Source organism: Panthera uncia, chromosome C2, assembly GCF_023721935.1.
Source record: "Panthera uncia isolate 11264 chromosome C2, Puncia_PCG_1.0, whole genome shotgun sequence".
NCBI lineage: Eukaryota > Metazoa > Chordata > Mammalia > Carnivora > Felidae > Panthera > Panthera uncia.
The window spans coordinates 59,161,581-59,183,286 of record NC_064810.1 but is presented as its reverse complement, the minus strand read 5'-3'; the positions used below and the strand labels follow the sequence as shown (position 1 = coordinate 59,183,286).

The window sequence follows — 21,706 nt, the reverse complement described above, 5'->3', positions numbered from 1 at the left end:
ATTCCAGACCTACTATTTGAGTATATGTATTTATTTGGGATAAGAGCTCACATTTGGTCATCAAAGATGGAGGAAGATTTCTGTAATTGGGTAAGTTGGAAACAAAGTGAGGTTTGTTTGTTTTGTTTTGTTTTTAGTTTTAGAGAGGGAGTGGGGGGGAGGGAGAGAGAGAGAGAGAGAATGAATGAATGAATGAATGAATGCATGCATGCATCCCAAGCAGGCTTCATGCTCAGCATAGAACCCAAAGCAGAGCTCGATCCCACAACCCTGGGATCGGACCTGAGCCAAAATCAAGAGTCAGGCACTCAACTGAGCCACCCAGCTGCCCCAAAATTAGTAAATGTTTTTTATTAAAGACTTTCAAAGTAAGATAAAGAGAGGCCTTTCTCAATTTTAGCCATGTTTTTAATAAAGAGAAAATGACTACCATAAGGAATATTAGTCAGGTTTCTACTTCAATAAAACTGCATAACAAACAGCCCTCAATAATCAGTGGCTTATTTCTTACTCACATGTCTGTGGCCCAGTTGTGGATTACATTCAGATCTCTCCAAAGCCTCTTTCTGGCTTCAGCAGTAATTTAGGCCATGCTTTTACCTGGTAGATGTCTGAGGTACCAAGACTAAACCCAAATATGTACACCAATACAAAGCCTCTGCTTGTATCACATCCACTAACATTTGATTGGCCAAAGTAAGTACCAGAGCCAAACTCATTATGGGAGAAAAAGGTTCCTACTTCATTGGGAGGCACTATGATATGACACACAAAAAGTATGGGTGTATAATCCTATTATAGGGACAATAATCTACTCTGCCACACAGAAATAGATAAAATCAAATAACATTAAACTTCAAATTTACCCACTACATAGGGCAGGACATTCTAAACTAAATGATCAGAAGCTCAAAATGGATAAAATGTTATTTTCAAAATGCTGTCTAATAATAAGCACAGTAATCTATACTAGTTATGACCACTCTTACACATTTGGCCAGGTTAATACTGAAAAGTAAAACTAGCATTTTTGATTATGAAAACCAAATATAATAAGAGTCCCACAGAATTGAGTAATGCTGTGGGTTATACCTCTGTGCACATGACTTAGGCTGTTTTTTTCCTCCCTACCTAATCTATTCATTCTTCATTCTCTTTGTTCTCTTCCTGTCTTTCACACTTTCTTTCTACCTTCCCAAGATGTCCTTCCCACTGTCTTTTCTCTGTCCCTGATTTTTTGCACTCAGCCTCCTTACCAGTGGTTCTGGAACTGTTGAGTATTCCAGACCTGCTGATGAAGTCAGTTTGTGGTGATCAGGCCTGAGGGCAAGAAGATCCATCTGTGCCCTAAGCCATTGCTTTTTGCTTTGGCTTTTTCTTGTAATGAGATAGGAGGGCTGACTCCCTGGTCTTCTGAATGAATGAATCTGGAAATGAAATTTGAAATTTGAATTGAAATTTGCTTCTTACAATATACTACCAAATGATAAGTTGGTTATATCTGATAGTTTGCTATCCAATTCAATTTCTAGTTTTGTTTTACCTGGCTTTTGTATATTTTGGGGAGATTTTCAATTATTAATACACAAAGAAAAAGTAGACAGAGAGTGGAAAGACTCACTCTTATATTTTTATAAGCTCTTCTTTTGTCCTAATTTTTTACTAAACTAAACCAAAAAAGGTATAACATCTTGGAGGCTCCTGGGTGGCTCAGTCAGTTAAGCGTCTGACTTCAGCCCAGGTCATGATCTCACAGTCTGTGGGTTTGAGCCCTGCATCAGGCTCTGTGCTGACAGCTCAGAGCCTGGAGCCCTGCTTCAGATTCTGTGTCTCCCTCTCTCTCTCTCTGTTCCTGCCCCGCTCATGCTCTGTCTCTCTCTCTCTCAAAAATAGACATTAAAATTTTTAAAAAATTTTAAACATAAGGTATAAGATTTTGAAATGAAATTGAATCTATGGGTGAATAACCAAATGAAAAAAATTTTTTTTTAAGTTTATTTATTGGGGCGCCTGGGTGGCTCAGTTGGTTAAGCATTTGACTCTTAGTTTCAGCTCAGGTCATGATTTCAGTTTCATGAGTTCAAGCCCCATGTCAGGCTCTGTGCTGCCAGTGTAGAGCCTGCTTGGGATTCTCTCTCGCTCCCTCTCTGCCCCTCCTCCACTTGCACTGTCTCTCTTTCTCAAAATTAATAAATAAACTTTAAAAAAAGTTTATTATTTTTGAGAGAGAGAGAGAGCACAAATAGGGGAAGGGCAGAGAGAGAGATAGGGAGACACAGAATCTGAAGCAGGCTCCAAGCTCTGAGCTGTCAGCACAAAGCCCCAAACTCATAAACTGTGAGATCATAACCTGAGTGGAAGTTGGATGCTTAACCAACTGAGCCACCTAGGTGCCCCCAAATTAATTTTTTTTAATTTATTAGAATATAAAAATAGGAGTTTGAGTCCAAAAGGACAATTATAGGCTTTAAAAATAGAAAATCCCTAAATAGATTATTAAAAATAATAGTGATAATAAATGAATAATATAAAAACAAGAGGACAAAACATAAGAGACTCTTAAATATGGAGAACAAACAGAGGGTTTCTGGAGGGGTTGTGGGAGGGGGGATGGGCTAAATGGATAAGGGGCATTAAGGAATCTACTCCTGAAATCACTGTTGCACTATATGCTAACTAACTTGGATATAAATTTAAAAATAAATAATTAAAAAATAAATAAAAATAGAAAAGCCCAATTAAAATAAAAATAGGAAAACAGTTCTGAAACCAGTATTTCCAAACTTTTCTGTTCGTAAAACCTGTTTTCTTTTTATCTGGAGAACTTCTAAAAATGAACATTCCCTGGTGCCCCCTCCAGGTATTCTCAGTAGGACTGAGTTGTGGGCTGGTATATGTGTCAGGGAATCTGCATTTTTTAAAAGTAGCCCAGGAAATTCTGAGTGGTCTGAGCACCACATTTTAGGAATCACCTCTGCAGCTTATGACAAGAGTATTAGCTTCCTATTGTTGGTACAAAAAATTACCACAACTTTAGTGGCTTAAAACAACCCATATTTATTATCTTAAAATCAGACTTGCGGGGCAAAGGCACGTTCCTTCTGGTGGTTCCAAGGGGGTATCTGTTTCCTTGCCTTTTTCACCTTCTAGCGGCCACCTGCATTCTACTGCCCCCTCCTCAAATCACTCTTCTCTCTTGCTTTCATGTCACATGTCCTGATACTGACCCCCCTCCCCCCCAGCCTCTCTCTGACAAGGATACTTAGAATTACATTTAGGACTCTCCCACATAATCCAGGATAATCTCATTTAAGATCCTTCACTTAATCACATTTTAAGATTCTTCACTTAATCACATTTGCAAAATCCCTTTTACAATGTAAGGTAACATATTTCCAGGAATCAGGCCATGACTGTCCCTGAGGGGCCATTATTCAGTCTATCACAAGAAGACAGTAGAATTTTAGAACATTAGCAGTCCTCTCCATCTCTTTCAATATGTAATAAGAGAACTGAGCCTTAGAGAGGAGAGCGGACGTGCTCTAAGTTACACAGCACATTGGTTACAAAGCTAAAGTGTGGCACCCGTTTCTGCCAGAAACCCTGCCCAGGTCTGGCACTGCTTTGAGCTGTGTAAGAATCAGAGTATTTGTGTAGACAACAACCACCAGCTGAAACTTAAAAAGTAAAATGAAGTAAAAGAAAAAGTTCTGGAGGACAGGAAAAGGAAGGGGTTGCTTCTTTACCCATCAGAGTTGGCTTCCAGAAGAGATAGAAAAAAGAAAGCCAGTTCAACAGTTCCTGGCTTGTTTGTAACATGTTTTCAGAAGGGTTATTTAGCTTTTCCCTTAAACTCATATATGCTATATGCTATTTATTCCAACATCCATTTTCAGAATTTCCATGGGATTTTCTGATAATCTTTTTCTTCTTGGTTCTCTGTTTTCCCAGAGAATAAAAATCAGGGAGAATAGGAGGCTCCCCTTGCCTTTCGGCTCCCAGGCCAGGATGAGTGAGGACAGGCAGTGGTCTCAAGGGCCACAATGGCCTCCTGGATGGTTATTTTGACCAAGAAATATGACTGTCAGGAGATTCGCTTGGATCATTTACAGTGCTGGATAGCTAGACAAGGCTTGGGAAAATTTCTAATTGTCTGGACAGGATTGAGAGAGAAGGATTTTTCCCTCCTGCCTCTTAAAAGAATGTAACAGTTACCTTTTAAAACCCATAAACTCTGAGTTACATGTTTGTTTTGATAGAATGATGCTCTGAACCTTTTAAGTTGGTAAGACATTAAATTATTCATCATGTTATTTTCCTATCAAATGTTTTTGTGGTTTATTGATAATGTCTAAATTTCAATTCTGGTGACAGCTCATACTATAAAACTAATTGAAAGTATTGGCATTTCTTCAGTTAGATGGTGGTTAAGTACATACTAGAGAAGTTTATTATGGAGTTGCTGTCTAAGCTCCAGGAGAACAAACTGAGAATGTCAGCTACTCACTTCAAAACTCCGTGCAAGTGAAATATAGCTTTGGAGGTTCATTCCATTTCCCTAATAACCAGCCAGTCACTGTGGTCTTTAGGGAGTCATCGCTGAAAGACTATACATGATGTGAATCTAAAACCCCCATAAAAAAGGGTCAGTAGTCAAAGCTCTTAGGACATAGTCTGAATGTCCTTAGTATTCTTACCTCTACAACTACCTACATGTGTTTTATAGCATCGTTTGCTAAGGTGATTTGTGCTTTCTTAAATGATTAACCATATAAAGAATAATTTCCTTTTCTCATTTAAAAACTTCTCCAGGTGGCAGAAGAACATCACTCTTTGGCTCTACAGAGGAAATGCCTGTTGTCTTGGCTCCAGTATAGTCAGGAAAGCCTGGCTAGGAAGACAGCCTGGGCTGATCAATTTTATTGCCAGATACTGCTTAGGAGAGTTATCCGGAGCTGGCTACAGGTAAGGCCACAGGGAAGGAAGCTTTAAATACATGTCCCTGCTCAGTCCCATGTAAGAAAATCAGATGCAATCCAGATGTCCATAATCATTGTTTTTTCAAGAATATAGAATAGTCAATTCAGTTCCTTGCTTTGAAATGAGTATGAAAATGTCAAATCAATTCTTAGTATAAAACATTTCACAGTTTCATAAGCTGTTTATAAAGTGTAATGTATCATTACATCAGCTTTTGTTTTTATACTCATTTCTTGTTTCTTGTCCCATAATTGCTCAAGTGATTTTACTAGAACCCTACCCCCATCCCAGGCTTATAATTGTTTCTACACCTCTGGTTCCATTATTGTTTAATACATTGCAGAGGATATTATCTTGGCTGCCTTGTTGTCTTTTTCTCCTTCTGCCTCCAGTGTCCTTTCTTCCTTTGTTTTGTGTTTGTTTCAATTCTCTTTTGTACTGCTTATTTGTTCCAATTCTTTATGATATTATTTGTCTCACTGTTATTCCTGTCCTCATCCCTAGTACATGACCGAACTGGAGGAAGACATACGAAAACTGTGTGTACATTTTCTTCAGAAGAAGATGTTCAGGGCCTGGTTTAACATGGTCAGGGAGGCCAAGACTGATTCCCAGAGCAAGCACAAGATTGCGGTGGAACATAGTGACAGGTGAGGTTCTGATTTCTGAGAAAATTCACTCAGACTTCACAGCTGCTCTGCAATATATTGTTTTATGTTTATTTATTTATTTTGAGAGAGAGAACATGAGCGGGGAAGGGGCAGAGAGAGAATCCCCAGCAGGCTCCACATTGACAGCATGGAGCCCGACCGATGTGTGACTAGATCTCAGAAATGGTGAGATCATGCCCTGAGCGTAAATCAAGAGTCAGACACTCAGGAGCCACCCAGGAGCCCCCCCGCCCCTTTTTTTTTTTTATTATTTTATAGAAAGAAAAACAGCAATCAAGACACGAGTTGGAGGCAGAGAGAGAGGGAGAGAGAATCTTAAGCACATTCCACACTCAGCATGGAGCCTGACACAGGGATCAATCTCACCACCCTAAGATCATGACCAGAGCTAAAATTAAGAGTCAGATACTTAACCGGCTAAGCCACCCAGGCACCCCTGCTCTGGAGTATATTCTATGCCCAGAATATGTCTGAAAGATGAGGTGGGGGCTAGGAGAGCTGGACACTCGAAGATACCAGAGAAGGGTGAGAGTCCTAGCTTGCCCACTGACTACAAGGACGAAGGCAAGGCAGTGAACTCCTAGAGCTCCAGGGTCCCAGTCTTAAAATGAGGAGGAGGAGGATGCCTGCCCTCTCCACCTCTCTACCTCACAGGGGCTTCCCAGAGGATAAAATGATAGGAAATCCATGAAACACACCTGAGCAAAATGTATCGTATACTTTATTAGTCATAAAGGTTTATCTTTTTTTTTTTAATTTTTTTTTTTTTTTTAACATTTTGTTTATTTTTGAGACAGAGAGAGACAGAGCATGAACAGGGGAGGGTCAGCGAGAGGGAGACACAGAATCTGAAACAGGCTCCAGGCTCTGAGTTGTCAGCACAGAGCCCGACGCGGGGCTCGAACTCACGGACCGTGAGATCATGACCTGAGCCGAAGTCGGCCGCCCAACCGACTGAGCCACCCAGGCGCCCCAAGGTTTATCTTTTAAGTTCAATTATTTTAACATTTATTGTGAAATATAACACAAATATAGAAAAGTGTGCTTAATCATACAAATACAGCCTACTGAATTACTGTGAATTGGACACTCGTGTCATCATCACTCAGGTCAAGAAACAGGACATTGCTGGCCCCTACAAATCCCCACGGGCAACTTCCTAATTGCAAGCCCTGCCCTTCCCTCCTAAAGGTAAACTACTCTCCTGACTTTTAAATAATGAGCACATCCTGGGGCACCTGAGTGGCTCAGTCAATTGAGCATCCGACTTCAGCCCCAGTCATGATCTTACCATCCATGAGTTTGAGCCCCACGTCGGGCTCTGTGCTGACAGCTGGGAGCCTGGAGCCTGCTTCGGATTCTGTGTCTCCCTCTCTCTCTCTGCCCCTCCCCTGCTCGCGCTCCATCTTTCTTTCTCTCAAAAATAAACATTGAAAAAAAATTTAATAAAAAAAAAAAAAAAAAGCACTGCCTTGTGTTTCTTTTCCCTTTAACCTAAGGATGAAGCCTTCAAGGCTATAATTTCATGTTGCCTGGTTTGGAACTTTATATAAGTGAAATCACATTGCCATATTTTTATAATACAGTGATGTTTCATTTAGTCCAGTGTCCTTGCAGAATAAGCTATTCTATGTAAGTTTTTTCTTGGTTTTCTACTTTCAGGCATTTTGGATAGAAATGTTCTAAATTTCATTACATACTTCCCTTTGAGAGTAAATAAATGACCTATGTTTTGGTGATCGGTTGTCATTGCTTATGAGCATAATGTGGTGGGCATATATCTCCAAGCTCTGAGGTGGCAAGATTGTTGTGTAGGTAGAAAAGTGACCCTTTCCTCATTACACCCAGATTCATTTTTGGTTGCTTTGTTTTCATTTGTGTGTATGTGCCTATGTGAGTGTATGGTTTTTATAAAAGTGTTCCTATCTTGTTGCTGCTCGGGTGCCCACCACCAACAAAGCCTGCTCACCCTTGTTTAATTTACAGGTTACTGAAATCTGTGGGCTGGGAAAACCTCAGTAAGTTGATTCTAATTTTGTCTAAAATAAAATAAGCAATGAGGGGCGCCTGGGTGGCTCAGTCGGTTAAACGTCCGACTTCAGCTCATGTCATGATCTCGTGGTTCATGAGTTTGAGCCCCAAGTCAGGCTCTGTGCTGACAGCACAGAGCCTGCTTTGAACATTTAATTTTTTTTTAACCTCTATTTTTGAGAGAAAGGGAGAGACAGAGTGTGAACAGGGGAGGAGCAGAGAGTTAGGGAGACAGAATCCGAAGCAGGCTCCAGGCTCTGAGCCATCAGCACAGAGCCCAGCGCGGGGCTCGAACTCACAAGCTGCGAGATCATGACCTGAGTTGAAGTCAGATGCTTAACCGACTGAGCCACCCAGGTCCCCAGCACAGAGCCTGCTTTGGATTCTTCCTCTCTCTTTGGAGTCTTCCTCTCTCTCTGTTCCTCCCCTGCTCGCATTCTCTCTCTCTCTCTCTCTCTCTCTCTCTCTCTCTCTCTCTCTCTCAAAAATAAAAAAAAGACTAGTAGATAAATAAACTAATTAAAATAAAAATAAAATAAAATAAAAGTAAGCAATGAGAAAGGGTACTCAGAGGATTTGCCTTCGAATAAACACTTCAGTTTGAAGGCTGAAGTTTCCTCATGTGACCCTGGACAAATAACCTTTTGAAGCCTCCTCATTCCCTGTTTGTAAAATGAGAATAACAACAGAACCAATCTTAGGGAGTTGTTGAGAAGACTAAACAGGCTAACACAGTACCTCACTTAGTGCATGCTTAGCCCCAAATAATAGCTATGTTTTGTTTACTGTCATTATTAATGTGTTGTTATTAAACATGTTGTTTGTCCACTTTTCTTTCTGTTTCTCGGCTGCCATGTACAGACTGAGAGACTTATTGGGGCGGCCGCACAGGACAGCTAAGAGAGGGCTTTCGCACACACCAGAGGGTGGGGTGCAGTGTCAGTGTTTCCCTTTTCAGGCAAGGAGACTGAAGCTACAAGCAGGTAGGTAAACTGCCCAAGGCACACAAATAACAAATGGTGGAGCCTGGCCTCTGATTCAGGCTTTCTGACTCCAAACCATTCTCTTCTTGCTATATCCATCTCCTTCCCCAGTTTTCTAATTCAATCTAATTCAATGTAAACTATAAAATATAGTAGTAAAATAGTGGTCCTATTCACTGAATATTCAGTTATGAAATCAATGTGGGAATCCACACATTCAACAAGAAATAAATTCTCGACCAGTGTCTATTTGATATAAAAGCGTCGCAGAAAATTCATGGCTTCGCTCTTTGCTCCATTCCCCGGGCACCAGCCCCATTGGCCTCCTGGTGTTCCTCAGACAAACCTCACGTCTGCTTCACAGTTTTCACATGACCTGGATCAATGCACCTCCCTGACCACCCCATCTCCTGTCTATCCACTGACATGCCCTGTTTTCTTCATAGCACTTGAGACTCTCTGAAATTACATAATTTATTGTTTACACATTTATTGTCTGTCCCTTCCAGCAGTGGAAGGGCCACATCTGGCTCACTACTGTGTTTTCAGTGTGTGACAATGCCCAGTACACGGGTGCACAGTAGATACTTGGTACATAAATGAACGGATTTTCTTACAGGAATGACACTGTAATTTAGTCACGGGTCTTTTAAAAGGACCTTTAACAAGTTGATATTCAAAGTTCTTATTCAATGTTATATGAATGAAAGAATATTGTCTAGAAAAGCTGTGGGTGAAAGAGAAGGAAAGAGAGACATTTGTAAGTGTGAGGCCTCACCTTAAAGTTGCAGTAATTCTGTCAGATGATCCTAATAAGAGCATGAGGTATAATCTTATATATCTGTATCAATTCTCAATATATTACTTTATAATTACATATAGATTTCTAATTTTATAAATCTGGAATTTTATACTTGGTGGGGATGAGATGTCAGCCAGACCTAAGTGTCTCATTATCACTACTTCCTGTGTAGTTCTGCAGTTAGAGCTCAGCTGTATGCTTGTCCAGTGCCTCTCCGATGAACCGGTATATATTTATATTTTTATACTATAGATACTATTCTATTTGTTTTACATATGTGATGGCATTGGATAAGTGACATCTCCATGATTAAGCAATTATTGTTATCCTCATTGTTTTATTTTCTTTTAATTCCAGTATAATTAACATATAGTGTTAGTTTCAGATGTACAATATAGTGATTCAACAATTCTATACATTACTCAGGGCTCATAACAATAAGTGCACCCTTAATCCCCTTCACCTGTATTATCCATTCCCATACCCCTCTCCCCTCTGGTAACCACCAGTTCTTTATATTTAAGAGCCTGCAGGAGGGAGCTGTTTGTCTCCTTTTTTCTTTGTTTTGTTTTCCACATGTAAGTGAAATCGTGGTATTTGTCTTTCTCTGACTTATTTCACTTAGCATTGTACCCTCTAGATCCATCCATGTTGTTGCAAATGGCAAGATTTCATTCTTTTTTATGGCCTTCATAAATATTTCATCATATATATACCACATCCTCTCTATTCATCTACTGATGGACACTTGTGTTGCTTCCATAATGTGGCTATTGTTTTTTTGTTTCTAAATTTTTTTATGTTTCTTTATTTTTGAGACAGAAACAGAGCATGAATGGGGGAGGGGCAGAGAGAGAGGGAGACACAGAATCTGAAGCAGTTCCAGGCTCTGAGCTGTCAGCACAGAGCCCAACACGGGGCTTGAACCCACGAACCGTGAGACGATGACCAGAGCCAAAGTTGGACACTTAACCAACTGAGCCACCCAGGTGCCCCCATACTGTGGCTATTGTAAATAATGCTGCAATAAACATAGGGGTGCATATAATTTCAAATTAGTGTTTTCACACTTTTGGTAAATACCCAGTAGTGGAATTACTAGATCATAAGGTAGTTCCGTTTTCAATTGTGGTAAGAACCTCCATACTGTTTTTCAGTGGTTACACTAGTTTGCATTCCCAACAGTGCACAAGGGTTCCTTTTTTCTCTACATCCTCGCCCATATTTGTTGTTTCTTGGGTTTTCAATTTTAGCCATTCTGACAGGTGTGAGGTGATATTTCATTGTGGTTTGGATTGCATTTCCCTGATAATGAGTGATGCTGAGCATCTTTTAATGTGCCAGTTTGCCATCTGTATGTCTTCTTTGGAGAAATGTGTCTTTCATGTCTTCTGTCCATTTTTAAATTGGAGTGTGTGTGTGTGTGTAATTGTATAAGTTCTTTATATATTTTGGGTACTAACCCCTTATTTGATATATCATTTACAAATATCTTCTCCATTCAATAAGTTTTCTTTTTGTTTTGTTGATTGTTTTCTTTGCAGAAGCTTTTTATTTTGATGTAGTCCCAATAGTTTCTTTTTGCTTTTGTTTCCCTTGCCTTAGGAGACATATCTAGAAAAATGTTGCTATGGCTGATATCCAAGAAATTACTGCCTGTGCTCTCTTCTAGGATTTTCATGGTTTCAGGACTCACATTTAGGTCTTTAATCCATGTTGAATTTTTGTGTATGGTGTAAGAAAGTGGTCCAGTTTCTTTCTTTTGCATAAACTGTCCAGTTTACCCAGTTTATTGAAGAGACTTTTTGCCATTGTATATTCTTGCCTCCTTTGTTGAAGATTAACTGCCCATATAATCATGGGTTTACTTCTGAGTTCTCTATTTTGTTCCATTGATCTGTGTGTCTATTTTTGTGCCAGTTCCATTCTGTTTTGATTACCACAGCTTTGTAGTATATTTTGAAATCTGGGATTGTGATACCTTCAGTTTTGTTCTTCTTTTTCAAGACTGCTTTGGCTATTCAGTCTTTTGTGGTTCTATACAAATTTTTGGATTATCTGTTCCAGTTTTGTGAAAAATGCTGTTGGTATTTTGATAGGGATTGCATTAAATCTGTTTTGTTCTCCCAATTCATAAGCATGGAATATCTTTCCATTTGTTTGTGTAATCTTCAATTTCTTTCATGCATGTTTAGTTTTCAGAGTACAGGTCTTTCACTTCCTTAGTTTATTCCTAGGTATTTTATTATTTTTGGTGTACTTGTAAATGGGATTGTTTTCTTAATTTCTTTCTGCTACTTCATTGTCAGTGTATAGAGATGCCATGGATTTCTGTATATTGAATTTGTATCCTGTGACCTTAATAAATTCATTTATCAGTTCTAGTTTTTTGGTTGGGTCTTGAGGGTTTTCTATAGATAGTATCAATCATCTTCAAATAGTGAAAGTTTTACTTCTTCCTTACCAATTTTGATGTTTTTTATTTTTCTTATCTGATTGCTGTGACTGATTGCTTTTTCTTGACTGATTGCTGTGTTCAACAATATTATGTTGAACAAAAATGGTGAGAATGGACATCCTTCTCTTATTTCCTGATCTTAAGGGAAAAGCTCTCAGTGTTTCACCATTATGTTATTTGTGGGTTTTCCACATACGGCCTTTATTACGTTGAAGTATGTTCCCTCTAAACCTACTTTGTTGAGGGTTTTTATCATGAATGAATGTCCTGCTTTGTCAAGTGCTTTCTCTGCATCTACCAAAATGATCATATGGTTTTTATCCTTTCTCTTAGTGATATGATGTATCACACTGATTTGCACATATTGAACCACCCTTGCATCACTGGAATAAATACCACTTGATTGTGGTGAATGTTTTTTTTAATGTATTGTTGGATTCAGTTTGCTAGTATTTTGAGGATTTTTGTATTTATGTTCATCAGAGATTGGCCTTTAGTTCTCTTTTTTTGTATTGTATTTATCTTGTTTTGGTATGTGTTTAATACTGGCCTCATAAAATGAATTTGGAAGCTTTCTTTCCTCTACTATTTTTTGGAATAGTTTGAGAAGAATAGGTTATCAACTCTTTAAATGTTTGGTCGAACTCACCTGTGAGTTTGTCTGGTCCTGGACATTTGTTTGTTGGGAATTTTTTACTGATACAATTTCATTGCTGGTAACTGGTCTGTTCAAATTTTCTATGTTTCTAGGAATTTACACATTTCTTCTAGGTTGTGCAATTTGGTGGCATATGGTTTTTCATAGTATTATAATCCTTTGTATTTCTGTGCTATTGGTTGTTATTTCTCCTCTTTCATTTCTGATTTTGAGTCCTTTTTTTTTTTTTTTTTTTTTTTAATGAGCCTGGGTAAAGGTTTATCAATTTTGTTGATCTTTTCAAAGAATGATCTCCTGGTTTCACTGATGTATTCTGTTGTGTTGTTTCTTGTGTTTTTGTTTTGTGTTTTAGTTTCTATGTCATTTATTTCTGCTCTAGCCTTTCTTATTTCCTTCTGGTTTGGGCTTTGTTTGTTCTTCTTGTTGTAGCTCCCTTATGTGTAAGGTTACGTTGTTTATTTGAGATTTTTCTTGCTTTTTGAAGTACGTCTGTGCTGTATAAACTTCCCTCTCAGAACAGCTCTGGCTACATCCCAAACATTTTGAACCATTCTATTTTCATTTTCATTTGCCTCCATGTATTTTTTGACTTCCTGTTTGATTTCTTCATTGACTCTTTCATTGTTTAGTAGCATGTTATTTAACCTCCATGTATTTGTGGTCTTTCCAGATTTTTTCATGTGGTGGATTTCTAATTTCATGGCATCGTGGTCAGAAAAGATGCATGGTATGACTTTGATCGTTTTGAATTTGTTGAGACTTGGTTTGTGGCCTAACATCTGATCTGCTCTGGAGAATGTTCCATGTACACTTGAAAAGAATATGTATTCTGCTGTTTTAGGATGGAATGTTCTGAATATATCTGTTAGATCCATCCGGTCCAATATGTCATTCCAAGCTATTGTTTCTTTGATTTTCTGTTTGGATGATCTATCCATTGATAAAAGTGGGGGGTGTTAAGGTCCCCTACTATTATTGTATTACTATTGATTACTTCCTTTATGTTTGTTATTAGCTGCTTTATGTATTTAGGTGTTCTCTTGTTGGGTGCATAATTAATTGTTATATCTTCTTGCTGGATTGTTCCCTTTATGATTAGGTAGTACACTTCTTTGTCTCTGCCATAACACATGGTAATTAAAATGGCAAAGAGTAGTGATAAAGAGAGTTTTAAAATCAGCAAAAGAAAAGTTACATTCAAGGAAAACCCCATAAGGCTATCAGCTGATCTTTTAGCAGAAGTATTGCAGACCAGAAGGGAGTGGTATGATACATTCAAAGTGGTAAAAGGAAAAAAATCTACAACTACCAATATTCTATCCAATAAGGCCATCATTCAGAATGGGAGAGATAGAGTTTCCCAGACCAAAACAAAAATTAAAGAAATTCATCACCACTAAACCAGCCCTACAAGAACTGTTAAAGGGAACTCTTTGAGTGGAAAGGAAAGACCATAAGCAGGAGTAAGAAAAGCAGGAAGCACAAAAGCAGTAAAATTAAGCATATCTATAAAAATCAGTCAAGACAGGCACCTGGATGGCTCAGTTAAGCATCCAACTTCGGCTGAGGTCATGATCTCATGGTTCGTGAGTTCAAGCCTCGCAGCAGGCGTTCTGCTGTCAGCACAGAGCCTACTTCAGATCCTGTCTCCCTCTCTCTCTGCCCCTCTCCCGCTCATGCTCTTTCTCAAAAATAATCATTTTTTAAAAATTGGTCAAGAGATTCACAAAATTAAAAAATGTGAAGTATCACACAATATACCTAAACCAAGGTGGGGTAGATAAAAATTTAGTACTTTTATTTTTTTTTTTTTACTTGTATTCTTTTTAATGTTTATTTTTGAGAGAGAGAGAGACAGAGTACAAATGGGGGAGGGGTACAGAGAGAGTGAGACACAGAATCAGAAGCAGGCTCCAGGCTCTGAGCCCTCAGCACAGAGCTCGATGTGGGGCTTGAACTCAGGACCCATGAGATGATCTGAGCTGAAGTTGGATGCTTAACCGACCAAGCCACCCAGGTTCCCCTTATTTTTATTTTTTAAATTTAATGCTTTTAGAATGGGTTCTAAACTTAAGTGACCATCAATTTAATACAGACTGCTATATGCAGAAGATGTTATATATAAACCTAACAGTGACCACAAATCGATACCTGGTAATAGATATGCAAAAAATAAAGAGAAATGAATCCAAGTATGTCACTAAAGAAAGCCAGTACACCATGAGAGGAGAGCAAGAGAAGAAAGGAGCAGAGAAGAACTGCAAAAATAACCATGAAACAAGTAACAAAATGGCAATAAGTACATACTTATCAATAATTACTTTTAATGTAATGGACTAAATGCTCTAATCAAAAGACATAGGATAGAATGGATAAAAAAGCAAGACCTATCTATATGCTGCCTTTAAGAGACTCATTTCAGACCTAAAGACACTTGCAGATTGAAAATGAGGGGGTGGAGAAACATTTATCATGCAAATGGAAGTGAAAAGAAAGCCAGGGTAGCAATACTTACAGCAGACAAAATATAGTTTATTTTTTGTTGTTTATTTATTTTGAGAGAGAAAGAGAGCACAAACTGGGGAGGGGTAGAGAGAGAAGGAGAGAGAGAGTCCTAAGCAGGCTATGTGCTGTCAGCACAGAGCCCAGCATGGGACTCAAACTCATGAACCGTGAGATCATGACCTGAGCTGAAATCAAGAGTCAGATGCTTAGCTGACTGAGCCACCCAAGCGCCCAAAATAAACTTTAAAACAAAGACTGTAACAAGTGACAGAGAAGTACTTACATTTCTGATATTGCCTCAGTACTATAGCTCTGAAGCATTTTGGAATGATAGGCCCCTTCATAGGAATAACAGTCACAGACCTACTACACCCCCAGAAATGGGCATATGCACATCTCATACAATGTTACACAAAATGTCAAAGAATCTGTGGACCTCACGTTAAGAATTCTTATATTGGTGACTCACAACACATTTGTTAACACAATACATGCACATGTCATCTATCAAGACATACTTGCCAAGCATAAAAATGCCTAATAACATGGTGTCTGGCTCCCATAATTCAGCAGAAAATGAAGAGTAGATAGATACATGCTTACATACAGACCATAAATAAGTGCCAAACCAATGATTGTTACCATGTGCTGTAAGAGGAGTTCAGAGGAAAGAAAGATAAATGCAGGCAAAGATAGTCTAGGAAGATTTTTCTCGAGGGGCAGACCATTTCCATTAGGGCAGAACAGTAGGAGATAAAATGTACAAGTCAGAAAGGGGGGAGGGGAGCCAGGAGAAAGATGTGAACAGAGGTAAGAGTCGGAAGACAGGGTCGAGGCCTGGGTGGCCAGACAGCTGAGGACAGTAGATGGAGGACTGGATAGGAGAAGGAAGAAAGCAAATGTAGTTGCACTCCTTGAAGCCTTTTTGTGCTTAACTTCCACCAACAAAAATCACCAATATCAGAAAGAGCAAATAACCATCAGCCACGGAACTAATGGGTACTGTGATGCCTTCTAGGGTTTTGTGAGAGAGTCAAGAAGCCAGAATAAATCCCATCTATGCCTCTAGTTGTGAAAATATAAACTTAGCTACTCTGCATTTTTGTTTCCACAACATAACTCTATTTGTAATTCCTTCTACACACCATGCTGTTCTTGCCTCTTTGTCTTTACTCAAGACATGCCGTCTTCTAGAAAAGCCTTTTGTCTGACAAAAACTCCGTTCATTCTCTTTCAAAAATTTCAGATGCTTCTCACCACAAGACTGGTGGGTACCCTGTGCCTATCTGTACCATGGTAGCTCCTCACTGCACTGATCTGTTCACCAGGTTAACTCCCTGTGTGGGCAGAGACCATCTGGCTTACCTTCTCATTCCCAGTGTGCAGGTAGTTGTGTTATCCTAAAAGGCCACTGCAGGTCTCCCTAGATGCAACATGTGACCCTCCAAAACTGTGATTCCAGAAATTGGCATCAGGGTAATCTTTTCTCAACTGAAATTCAAGGCTGTTTTTGTTACTGGAGGTGATGTTACCAGTGGCCTTTTTAAACTATATACAGACACACCTCAGAGATCCTGTGGGTTCCATTCTAGGCCACTGCAATAAAGCAAATATCACAATGAGTCAAATGAATTTTTTAGTTTCCCAGTACTTCTAAAAGTTATGTTTACACTGTATTAAATATGCAATAGAATTCTATGTCTTCAAAAAAAATGTACATACCTTATTTAAAAACACTTTATTGCTAAAAAAGGCTGACCATCATCTGAGCTTTTAGGGAGTCATAATCTTTTCGCTGGTAGAGGAACTGCCTCAATGTTAATGATTGCTGACTGATCAGGGTGGTGGTTGATGAAGGCCGGGGTGGCTGTAGCAATTTCTTAAGACAACAGTGAAGTTTGCTGCATCAACTGACTCTTCCCCTCCCAAACAATTTCTTCTGTGGCACATGATGCTGTTTGATAACATTTTACTCACAGTAGAACTTCTTTCAAATTTGGGGTCGATGGCTCAGTCAGTTGAGCATCTGACTTCAGCTCAGGTCCTGATCTCGCAGTTTGGGAGTTTGAGCCCCGCGCTGGGCTCTGTGCTGACAGCTCAGAGCCTGGAGCCTGCTTCAGATTCTGTGTCTCCCTCTCTCTGCAACTCCACAGCTCACATGCACTCTCTGTCTCTCAAAAATAAGCATTAAAAAAAAATTTTTTTTAATTGGGGTCGATCTTCTGATCCCCTGCCACTGCTTTATCAACCAAGTTTATGTCCTATTCTAAATCCTTTGTTGTTTCAACAGTCTTCTTGGAATCTTTACAGGGGTAGATCCCATCTCAAGAAACCACTTTCTCTGCTTATCCATAAGAAGCAACTCCTCATCCATTAAAGCGTTATATGAGATGGCAGCAATTCAGTCCCATCTTCAGGCTCCACTTGTGATTCTAGTTCTCTTGCTGTTTCTACGCCATCTGCAGTTACTTCCTCCACTCAAGTCTTGAACCCCACAAAGTCACCCAAGAGGGTTGGAATCAGCTTCTACCAAACTCCTACAAATGCTGATATTTTGATCTCTTCCCGTGAATCACAAATGTTCTTAATGACCTCTAGAATAGTGACTCCTTTTCAGAAGGTTAATTTACTTTGCCCAGATCCATCAGAGGAATCACTATCTATGGCAGGTACAGCCCTAAGAAATGTTTATTTTTTGTTTTTTATTTTAGAGAGAGAAAGTGGAAGGGGCAGGGGGAGAGGGAGAATCTTAAGAAGGTTTCACACTCAGCACAGAGCCCAATGCAGGGCTTGATCCCACAACCCTAGGATCATGACCTGAGCCGAAATCAAGAGTTGGATCCTCAACCCGACTGAGCCACCCAGGCGCCCCTAAGAAATGTATTTCTTAGGTAATAAGATGTGAAAGTCAAAATTACTCCTTGATCTATGGGCTGCAGAATGGATGTTGTGTTAAGAGGTATGAAAACATTAGTCTCACTGTCCGTCTCCTTCAGAGCTCTTGGGCGACCAAGTGCATTGTCAGCAGTCATATTTTGCCAGGAATCTTTTTTTCTGAGCAATAGATCTCAACAGTGAGTTTAAAATATTCAGTAAACCATGCTGTTAACAGATGTGCTGCCGTCCAGGCTTCGTTGTCCCATTTACAGAGCACAAGCAGAGTGGATTTAGCAGAATTCTTACAGGCCCTAGGGTTCTTGGAATGGTCAGTGAGCACTGGCTTCAACTTCAAGTCGCCACTTGCCTTATCTCCTAACGAGAGAGTCAGCCTGTCCTTTGAAGCTCTGAAGCCAGGCACTGACTTCCTCTAAGAAAATCCTGGACGGTGTCTTCTTCCAAAATGAGACTGTTTTATCTACGTTGAAAATCTGTTGTTTAGCATGGCTACCACCTTCATGACTGATCTGAGTTAGACCTTCCAGATAACCCCCTGCAGCTTCTACATCAGCACCTGCTGCTTCACTGCACACTTTTATGTCATGGAGAGGATTTTCCCCTTAAACCTCAGGAACCACCTTCTGCTAGCTTCCAACTTTTCTTCTGCAGCTTCCTCATCCTTGTCAGCCTAACTAGAATTGAGTTAGGGCCTTACTGTGGCTTAAGCTTTGGCTGAAGAGAATGTCATGGTTGGTGTGATCTTCTATCCAGACTAGTCAGACTTTCTCCGTATCAGCAATAAGGCTGTTTTGGTTTCCTAGTATTCCCGTGTTCACTGGAAAAGCATCTTAATTTCAAGAACTTTTCCTTTGCATTCACAACTTGGCTATTTGGCAAAAGGCGCCTAGCTTTTGGCTTCTTTTGGCTTTAGACATGTCTTCCTCACTAAGCTTAATCATTTCTAGCTTCTGATTTGCAGTGAGAGGCATGCGACTCTTCCTTTCACTTGAACACATGGAGGCCAGTTATTAACTGACCTCATTTCAATATTGTTGTGTCTCATGGAATAGGGAGGCCTGAGGTGAAGGAGAGGGATGGGGAAACGGCTAGTCGAGCAGTCAGAACACGCACGTTTATCACTTAAGTGTGCCGCCTTGTCTGTGCATGGGTTGTGGTGCCCCAGTTACAATGTTAGTATCAAAGGTCACTGATCCCAGATCACCATAACAAATACTGTGATAATGAAAATGCCTGAAATATTGTGAGAATTACCAACATGCACCATAGAAACACGAAGTATAAGTAAATGCTATTGGAAAAGCAGAGCCGACTGACTTGGCTCAGTGCAGGGTTGCTGCCATAAACCTTCAGTTTATAAAAAATGCAGTATCTGTGAAATGCAATAAAATGAAGTATGCCCATACGTCTAAGTGCCTGGGACTCAATCTGTGACTGTGGTACTGCACTTGCGTTTCCAGCATCTTTGCCTTGAGGTGTTTGGCTGCTGGAGCCCTCGGTCCACTGGTTCTGTCTTGAGCACAAGGTGCAGGCTGTGACCACATCACCCGGGAATGTCTCATGGCCTGCATTTTCAGAGGCCACTGGGTGCTCCACTCAAATGTCACCTCAGAGAGGGTTTCCCTGACCCCTGGATGAAAAATAAAAACCCATCAGTCACTCCATCCTGTTTCACTGCTTAATTTTCTTCATAGCACTTCTCACTGTCTGAATTCCGATTCTGATCTCCGTATTTCTTATATAACATTTTATTCAAAGAATTATTCTTCTACTGATGGAAAGTAAACTTTTCCCTTGGTGTTTTACCTTTTTTTACTTTTTATTTTTAAAGGAGGATTCTCTGGATCACATTTCAGACGTGGAAGAAGTTTGCAAACTCTATGAAAGAGGAAAGAATAAAAGAAGAAAGGCGAAAGCAACTCCGCAGGAAGGTAGCTGAAATTCTCCCGGACTTCCAGATGCCCGCACCACCGTGACTCCCGTGGCAGCAGCAGACGCAGGCCCTCGTGTCCCAGGAGTCCTTGGGGGACGGTGTGCACGTGCAGTGCGGCATGTGGGATGGCCATCCGCACATACGTGCATATGCCTGCTTTGTGTTCTGTCAAATACTTCTTGGACTGGAGGAATTATCTGGGGAATTTTCACTTCCTTCTTTGACTCTTCTTGGATTGCTAATTCATTAAAGCATTTATCACAGCAGGAGCATTCAGAAGAACAGTCTAAAGCTCAACTGTTCAAATGTATCCTATATATTTTTAGCATCATAAACTTTAAAAGGGGACAAGTGTTTGCTTGCCTGAGTCTTTGAAGGAAAACGTGTCCTTATGGTTTAACATTGGTCGTTGACAAATGTACCTTCGATAGAATTGAAAGGTAGCGAGTATTTGGAAAAGGAGTCACAGGTGCTCAGTTATCTAGAAGGTCAGCATCAGCAATAGACATGCTGCAAGGCCCCATCCTTCTGCCCACCCCTGATGGAAGAGCACGTATCAGATGGACTTCCATGCAGCTGTGGCAAAGGGCCGGCAGCGGACCCTCATTTCAGAGAAACTGCGGCATCGGAGATCCCTCCTTTTGGAGCATCCTGACCAGCGTGAAGGGGATTCCAAAAGCCGACAGCTCCATCAGAAGCAGTCTGGAAGTTCGTTAACGTGTGTGTTCATGCTCACAGCTGCGGCTTCTAGGTAATACACCCGGTCTGTCTTCTAGTCTTCAGCTCAGTTTGATCCATGTACGGAGATACTTCTCTCTGATTCAAAGAAGGATTTACCTTTAAGGTGCAGAAGACTATAAACACTGAAAAATGCTCTCCTGTGGACTGTCTGAATTACATGCTAGAAAAAAACACTTCCTCACAAACAACAGGTTTACTGTAACAAATCTAAGTATAATAGAGAAGGGCACCCAGTAAAACCAGAAGGCCCCTTGCAGCTCCGAGGTCACTACTGTTGTTTGGTAACTGGAAATTTTAAGCTGGTAAAATAAAACCGCGTTTGCTGTTCAAGAAACCGCTGTTGTCTCTCGCTCCCTAGAAGGGACGTGCTGCACAGCCACCCCCATCCTTTGTCTCCGGAACACATGTGAGGATTTACTCAGAACTGACAAAACGCCCTCGACCGAACTTTATTTCTTCTACAGAGTCCCTGTCCCCATGCATCCTTTCCTTTCATGTGAGTATCCAGGTGTCAGCTAAAAACTCTTTTTAAGACCAATAGGCACCAAAGAAAGTGGGACTGAAACGAACTCGTGCTTAATCTCTTTCCAACCAAATCACCCTCCACCACCCTTGCGTGTGGTGCAGCACAGAACCCTGGTGACCATTAGCACCCAGATGCCAAATATCAACTTTAGGGCAGTGCCAGGCCTGCAGATAAGGAAGGATGAGCCCCTTAAGTCAACATGCCAAGGGCCCAAGTAAATCTCATAAAGCTTAGGTTTTCTCTCTTAAGCGTTCCTTTATTTCTCCTTCACCTCAAGCATCAAATTAGACAGTGAGTCTTTAGCAACCCATATTGTGACTGGGCCAGTGAGGACTTTTTACCTATTTCGGGAACCTTCTAAAGACACACGGGAAAATCACTTTGTCAGTGACCTCTGCTTCTTGCTGGACTATCCTAAGACATTAGAAATATTACTGCTGACAGAATGTCCAAATAAGCAGGATGCCTGGCCTATAAAACTAGAAAATGTAACCGGCAGGAAAAGGACAGTCCAGGGCTAGGG

At 40.2% G+C, this 21,706-nt stretch overlaps 1 protein-coding gene across 2 annotated transcripts in view; it reads left to right on the top strand.

The window, feature by feature from the left end:
• The window catches only part of CCDC191 (coiled-coil domain containing 191), an 89,259-nt gene extending 68,033 nt beyond the window's left edge, over window positions 1–21,226 (top strand). For both annotated transcript variants that reach the window (XM_049629356.1, XM_049629357.1), the window contains 3 exons: window positions 4,813–4,965; window positions 5,485–5,630; window positions 19,815–21,226. In XM_049629356.1, coding sequence (XP_049485313.1) covers window positions 4,813–4,965; window positions 5,485–5,630; window positions 19,815–19,959 — 444 coding nt within the window. In that variant the 3' untranslated portion in view covers window positions 19,960–21,226. The remainder of the gene's footprint in view (window positions 1–4,812; window positions 4,966–5,484; window positions 5,631–19,814) is intronic.
• Window positions 21,227–21,706: the final 480 nt, after the last annotated feature.